Source organism: Trachemys scripta, chromosome 23, assembly GCF_013100865.1.
Source record: "Trachemys scripta elegans isolate TJP31775 chromosome 23, CAS_Tse_1.0, whole genome shotgun sequence".
Lineage (NCBI taxonomy): Eukaryota > Metazoa > Chordata > Testudines > Emydidae > Trachemys > Trachemys scripta.
Window position 1 is genome coordinate 10,239,669 of NC_048320.1, and position 7,225 is coordinate 10,246,893.

General features: G+C 45.8%; 1 protein-coding gene across 1 annotated transcript in view; it reads right to left on the reverse strand.

The window, feature by feature from the left end:
- Positions 1-2,893, reverse strand: part of IGF2BP1 (insulin like growth factor 2 mRNA binding protein 1) — a 62,958-nt gene extending 60,065 nt beyond the window's left edge. Inside the window, exons 1-2 of the mRNA XM_034755971.1 lie at positions 2,669-2,893; positions 1,291-1,351 (exon numbers count right to left, since the gene is read on the reverse strand). Coding sequence (XP_034611862.1) covers positions 1,291-1,351; positions 2,669-2,843 — 236 coding nt within the window. The 5' untranslated portion in view covers positions 2,844-2,893. The remainder of the gene's footprint in view (positions 1-1,290; positions 1,352-2,668) is intronic.
- Between the last annotated feature and the right edge of the window lie 4,332 nt (positions 2,894-7,225).

The window sequence follows — 7,225 nt, forward strand, 5'->3', positions numbered from 1 at the left end:
TTTTTTTCGATTTTATAATGTTACCTCTCATATTGTAATTGCCTTTCCAACAACATTTCATTCAATCGAAATTTTACACCACAACCAAGTCTTTGAACACTGTAATAAGCAATATTGATCATCAATGCATGCGTTGGGGGCTTACTGCTAAAATATTTTACATTAAATGATTAGATCGGTTTTGAGGTTTGAGCTAAACCTACTGGGTCTCACTGACCCATAGAACACCCTGCTTTCAGCCCTCCAGTCTCTGGGATTCAATGGACATATTGGTGGGTAATTTTAAAAGGCCAACAAATGGGGGGAAAAAAAGAGAGCTGGGAAAGCAAAAATTAAGGCTTACCCTTTGCTAGTAAGACTGATTCCACTAGAGTCTTCAAGTATATTTTTTCAGTCATAAAAAAGCTAAAACAATCTTTTAAGAAGCCACCTCCCTCCTGCTCTGTTGTTGAAGTAACTGCCTGGTCACGTGGATCAAGCATATTACAGATTCTGCTAGAATTCAACGTAGACTATTTGTATTTTGGGCCAACTCGCCTGCTTCCTGTGGGGTAGAGGAAATGTATCTTTTCTAGAAAATATTTCTTCTTCTTCATGTTGGATCTGCCCTAAACTGCAAAATATCTGCTGGTAACCAGAATAAATTGTCAGCCCAAAGTGAACACCCAACAACAAAAGGCCAAGACCATGGAGAAAATTGTAGACTTCTGAAAAAAAATCTAGTGGAAGAAATTATACTTGTAAAGAAGGGAGACACGTTTTCATGTTTAAAGTAAAGATAGAGGAAATTTAATCATTATAGCTCAGTGAGAGTTCTTTTCCACAAGAAGCTGGGTCAATTTCCTTAATTTTAACTACGCCTTGGCATGAAATGTGAAAACAAGCCCCAATTTTTTAAAAAAAATCCAATTTAACTTTTTTTAAAATATTAGGTAAGACATTTTAAAACTGTGTAAAAGGCATTTCAAAGTGAACAAAACAACAGGGAGCCTTCACCAAGATCTCAGCAGTACACCAAACCACTATTTAGTATCTGGTGGTTTGTTTTTTTTTTTAAACTTACTTTCAAAGTAACTTAAACAATAAAGACAAAATGTAAAAGTTGATCATCAGAATTGACTCATGCCTAGCTTTGGGCAGCTCTAAAACCCAATAATCCCCTCTTCAATTTCATTTCACAGGCCCATAATTGTGATGATAAATCCCCCCCCCCCAAAACACCCCCCCCCCCAATTAGTTTAGCTATAACCTTCCAACAGGGAAAAATAAGAGGAATTAGAACACGATTACCTTTGCTTTTTGGGTACTGAATGTTCAATCTCTAGCTGTTTTCCATGTAGCTCCACTTTCCCTAAAAACAAAATGTGTCTTTTTTTTAAAATCTGAGCAGGGGTGGGATGCAGAAAGGTTTGGGTAACATTCTTGCCCCTAAACCTTTTCATTTTAATTCCAGTGACGATGGGCCACACAGCACAAATGCATGTTCTGATTCCTCTACCAGGGCACTTTATTAAATACAAAACTGGTTTCAAGCTGGGGAGCATTGGGAGGTACTGGCCAGTAGCTCCCTGGACAATGCTGCTTGGGGACATTTGAGTCCTTTGCTCCCCCCGAGCTGTGTTTTGAACAGAGAAGTCTGTTTCAGCGAAAGAAAAAGGAATTAAATGTTAAGCTCCGTTCTTTTTGTGTGTAGGGCTCTCAGGGGCAGAGTTTTTTCACACCAGGGCTGAAAAGATAAAATGTTACTCAATGAAATGAAGGGATTTCTCCCTTCAAAATGGGGAGATCTGCCTTGCAACTGATTTATTTATTGGGGGTGGGGGGGAGAAGGGGGAGAAAAGGAAGATCCGAGTTTGAGCGATCCTGGCATCAGCAAAAAAAAATTATTTGCTTCCCTAGTAGTTTCTCTCTATGAGAAACACAGCATGGCGACCTTCGCGCTACAACACATATGCCCCAGGAAACCCCACGTTCAAATCAAAATGGCTAAAGTCCCACGCCCCCCTCCTCTCCTGCAGATGGGACCCCCCCCCACCCACACACACACACGGATTACGACCCCCACGCCTTGTGGGGAGCCAAGCTGGGGGGACAGGGGAAGGCTGCTGGGAACCCCGAATGGCCTGGCGCTGCTTGGAGGGAGGGGCTGGATCCAGGGGGACCCCCCCAGCCCGGATACGGGGTGCTCTGGCTGAAGGTGGAAGGCAAAGGGGGGGAGCAGAGGGGAGAATCGGTCTCCCAAGCTAGTCGGGGGGTGGGTGGGAATCGGGGATCTCGGCTCCCCCACGCGCGGCTTTGCTGGTGCCGGCTCCGCGTGGCCTTCGTCGCACCCACCCGATTTGCTGGATGGGGGTGGGGTGAGGGGGGGGGGAGAAGGAGACTGTTTCGTGATTTTGGTTGTTTCAAGGCGATCCGTGTAAGGCCCTGGGCAACGCCAGGGGATCCGGCCCGCTGGCGAAACAGGAGGGCCATGGCTGAGTGGGTGCGTTCATCAGAGATGAACTGGGGGAGCCGTGAGAAAGAAGGGAGGGGGGTTAGAACAGCAGAGCCCCCCCCCTTTCCCTTATCGGTATTATTTTGCAGAGACTAAGAGATTTGGTGCAAAACCAGAAAGGAAGAAGGGGGGGGGGGGGAGGGGAAGAGAGCGAGAGAGAGATAATCTGCTTACCAGAAAAAGTTTCGATGGCTTTCATAGCCCATTGCTCATCAGGGCAATCCACAAAGGCATAGCCCGATTTCACCAGAAACTGACCACTGAAGGAGATCTTGTGGTCATTGAAGACTTTCTCCAAATCGCCTGGAGTAACGTTTTCGTTTAGGTTCCCAATGTACAGCTTGTTCATGGTGGATCACAAGAGATGTGGATGGTCGGTGGGTGGGTGTTAAGAGAGGGAAGGGGGGGGGGAGGGGGGGGTGATAGGGGGGGGGGGGGGAAACAACTTTTCTTTACAGAGTCTTTAAAAACAACCAAAAACACCCCCACACTTTAAAAAAAAGGGGGGGAACGTTCCCAATTCAAACTGGAGCCCAACAACTGGGAAAGCGAGTTGTTGGGTGGTTGGTGGTGGTTGTTTTTTAGGCTTTTCCTCTGGGCAGGGGCTGGGGGGGGGAGGAGGTGGGATTCCTGGTGATTACAGGCTCAGTGGGGGAGTTGGTTGGTTCAACTGGGATGGCGGGCTGGGGAAAAGTGCGGCTGCTTTTCGTCCAGCCCCCCAACTCCTTTGAGTCGCACTCATGTGTCACAGGACGTTTGGTGAGACTGCCTGGCACCGCCTCTAAATAAAATCGACCTGAAAAAATGAGTGAAAATGTTTGCAAGAGGAAGCCACGTGGTGGTGCCCAAAGCCCAGCCCCTGCAGTGGGAGGGGCGGGCACAGCCGGGGGGAGCCTGACCCTTTATTTTAAAAAAATAATCATCATAAATAAATTACTATTGTATTTACAATTGGCCAAGGCAGCCCTTAGATTTGGGGACATTGGCTTCATCTCAGCGAGGGTCCCTCCAGCTTCCCCCCTCCCCCTTCCCTCTCGGCCTTCTCTAAACCTCAAGCCCACCCACCCCCAGCCTGGCTACCCTCCCCCCATGGCTTCCCAGGGCTTGAATGGGATTTGCCCGGTGTAAACTTCTTAATCAAAGGAGAGAGGTGGATTCCCTGGCGCCAGGGGGAGGGGGAGGCTTTGCAGGCAGTGTGGGGACAGTGTCCGTGGGGAAGGGGACCATAAAAATCCCTCGATCCGGAGAAAAGAGGTGCTGGGGGAGGGGGGAGGGAGCTGATCTCATCTATGGTGGCTCCCTAGGACGGACAGGGAGATGTGTCTCTTTATTCTTTGCAATCTTCTGTCGGGGATCACTAAGCTTGGGGGAGGGGGGAGAGAAATCAAGCCATATCGGGGACCCTGGGAGGAATTTCTCCAGGAACTCACCGCCCCTCTGTGCACGAAGGACAGGCACAGAGACCACGTTGCGGAGAGAAGGGTGAATGAATGAAGCCCTGGCTTCTCCCCCCCCCCCCCCCTTGCAGCGATTTGTGCTTCTTTGCATGCTCCATGCGTTGAGAGCACCGTGGGGGGAGGGGAGACACACAGGACCATGCACATGGTCTTTTCTTTTCTTTTTTTTTTCCTCCAAAGGGCGCATGTTTTGATCAGCCAAGAAGCGAGAGGGTCGCACCCATCCAGGATGGTAGCCACAGGGGGATGGGGAAGAATGGCTTGGGCTTCGAATACCCTGGAAAATGTCACTCATCCCAGGCCAAGGGATGGGAACTCATTCGTCTTTCCCGTCTCTGGGGTTCTCTGAATTGCAACGGAATCGGACATCAAGCTCCCAATCCCCCCCCCCCCCCCGCCTTTTCCGGCTTGCCCTAGTCTCAGCCTTTCTTCTTTGCAGACTTTATTTTTAGGGGCGGTTTAAAATAGCAACAGCCGAAATCATTCCTCACCCCCACCCACACAAAAAAAGAGAGGTGGGTGTGAAGAGAGCCCCTTGTGTTCATTCCTTCCCCAGGCGCTGAGGTTAGATTTCATGAATGGAGTGGAAGCCGGTGTGTAGTAGCTGATCGCTGTGAAACCAACAAACACCCCCTACCCCCCTTGAGCCTCCATACAAAATGCTTCCGCTTCACACCCACCCCCGCGTGGCAAACGTCACGTGTGTCGTCCCCCCTTGCGGGGGCTCCCACGCGCGTTCTGATCCTGAGTGGGGAAGGTTCTTGCCAGCTGCCTCCTGGGAGTGGAGTTCCCTTCATTGTCTGGGGGAGGAGGGGGAAAGGCGAAAGAGTCCATGATCTTGTAAGTTAAGTCACCAAGATGGGGGTAGGTCTCTTTCAGTTCCTACAATAGCCTGGTTTGAGGCCAGCCCCGTCAGTAAAACACCGGGAGAGGAAGAATTTACAATCCCCTTCCAGATTCCCAAGGAAAAAGGGGTGCCGCCGCAAAAGTGGCTCTGCAGAGGCGCCCGTTATCCCCCCCGAAAGGCAACATGTTGTTGGCCAGTCCCTTTGCTAGCTGGGATCTTTTTCTAAACGTGCCACCCCTCGGTGCAAAAGCCCCGGTGCGGAGCTGGTGGGTCGTGTTGCAGACAGGGAGGCATGTGTGTCTTGCATCTTTGGAATCCGCCAGCTAAGTGGCGTGGATGAGTGTGGCATAAACCCCATTCCTTGGCAAGCTTGGGGGTGACCGCTCTAGCTGCAGGTTGTTTCTGTTTAAAGATTATGCTGGGCAGAAACAGATCATCCCTGGCTACACGTTGTTGTTGTTGTTGTTGAAGCGTGGCATTTCAAAACAAAACGCACAACTGCCGACCGAACCGAGGAGCTCGATGCTCATTCTTAAAGTTAGCTAGACTTTAAAAAAACAACACCACCCAATAAGATCCACTGTTTGAAACAGACAATAAAGGGGGGGGGGATCCCCTGCCCTTTTCTGATTTGTTATTAACACATTCCGGACAGGCAACAACACATGATTTATAAACTCCCAATAAGAGTCTATACCAGGGTCTTCCTTTTTAGTGTCTTCAATTAAACAGTTCCTAATAACATTTACCAATACGTGTTTTCTTTCCACTGGGGGGGGGGGGGGGCGTTGCAACGTATTTAATTATGTTAAGGATAGGTTTCAAAAGCAGTTTAGTAACATGTGCAGGGCATTTCAGTTATTTTAATCCATCAAGTAAAAGTCATCTGGAAAATCCTTGTTTAAGGATTTTTATCTGCATTATATCTATTATGTCTGCATTGATAATCGCCCAGAAACTTTGGTATATAAAAATACTTTACATTTTCTTTTCTTTTGGTAACCATTTCTTTAAACTTCCTACTTTGATTTTGGAGGGTTTTTTGGACACTAATTGAATGCTACATGCCCTACTAATATATGCTACTTAACAATTTGGTTATTCTCTATAAATCCATTTCCATCTTTAAATTAGTTGATTTTAGTTTTTAAAATAGTATTTATATATTAAAGATTGCTTTGATGAGGGTTTGCATGCAAAGGTTGGTAGTAAACAAACTTTAAATCACTCCAAGATAGTTATCTACTGCATGTAATACCCAACAGAATGTGTGAATTATATGCAATCGATACCTAGGAGCTTAATAAAAAATGACTTGTGAATTACTTTTTGTCTTAGAATCTTTTAAAAAACGATGTTTCACCTCCACTTCATCAAAACCAGTTTGTTACACCGAGATCCCTTCTTTTAAAAATGTGCATAGTGCTCATCAAGATAAAGTTTGTTTCCTCCCTTCCAGCTGCATTGCAAGAACCAAACTAAATTCACCAGAGGACTCTTTACAGGGGAACTGCTGTGGCCATATGCATGTTATTAAGGCATTCAGTTTGTAATTCAAGCTTGAAATTTACAGGTGAAAAGAACAGAGCAGTGAAATTTCTAAAGAAACTTCCTAGTGCAGAGAATAAGCCCTTCAAAACTTCTTCTTTGCAACTGATCTGAAAACTCTGCAACCTCACATGGAAATGGGGCTGAGATAAATGAAGTCAGGTAAAATAAATGAGTTGTTTTGACCACTACTTAGTTCAGATCTTTTTCAAAACTTGACCAAAATACTTTTGTTGTAGTTTATTAATTTCCAGAGGACCGACCCCATATAACATTACCCTTTAAAATAACGAAATCAAGGGAGCCTCTCCTAAAAACAATCCAAACAAAGAGGGAAGTCTTTAATTTAGATCTGAAACAAGAAAGAATATCAGTCAAAGGACTTCCCCTTGGTGGAGCATTCCAGATGCAAGGTATTTAGGGAATGCAAACAGAAAAGGAGGCTAAATCATTGATCTACTTGGGGAAAATAGACTTGCATTCATTCACTTCAAGAAGATGGTGTGAGGAGACTGTCATACAATGTTAAACTTCCATGTCTTAGCTGAATGTGGGGAAAAATATACTTTTGGTAAACCAATCTACTATGAGACACACAATTTCTCATGGCAATTTAAATGTTGCTACTAATTGCAACAAAAACCCAGTAAGGAAGTCTTTATAAAATGAATGTCTTAAGCAACAGTTTTCCTGCAGTTTAAGAACACTGCCAGTTTTATAAATGTGTAGTTTTTCTGAAATATTTCCCTAAACATGGTTGTATTTCTTTTTGAAGTCACTTCAAACAGTTGCATTTTTTTGTATATGGTTGAGGCACTATGTAGAATGGTCGCTTCTGTACTATTCTTTTTCTACATCAGCTTAAAGTTTCTGTCTTCA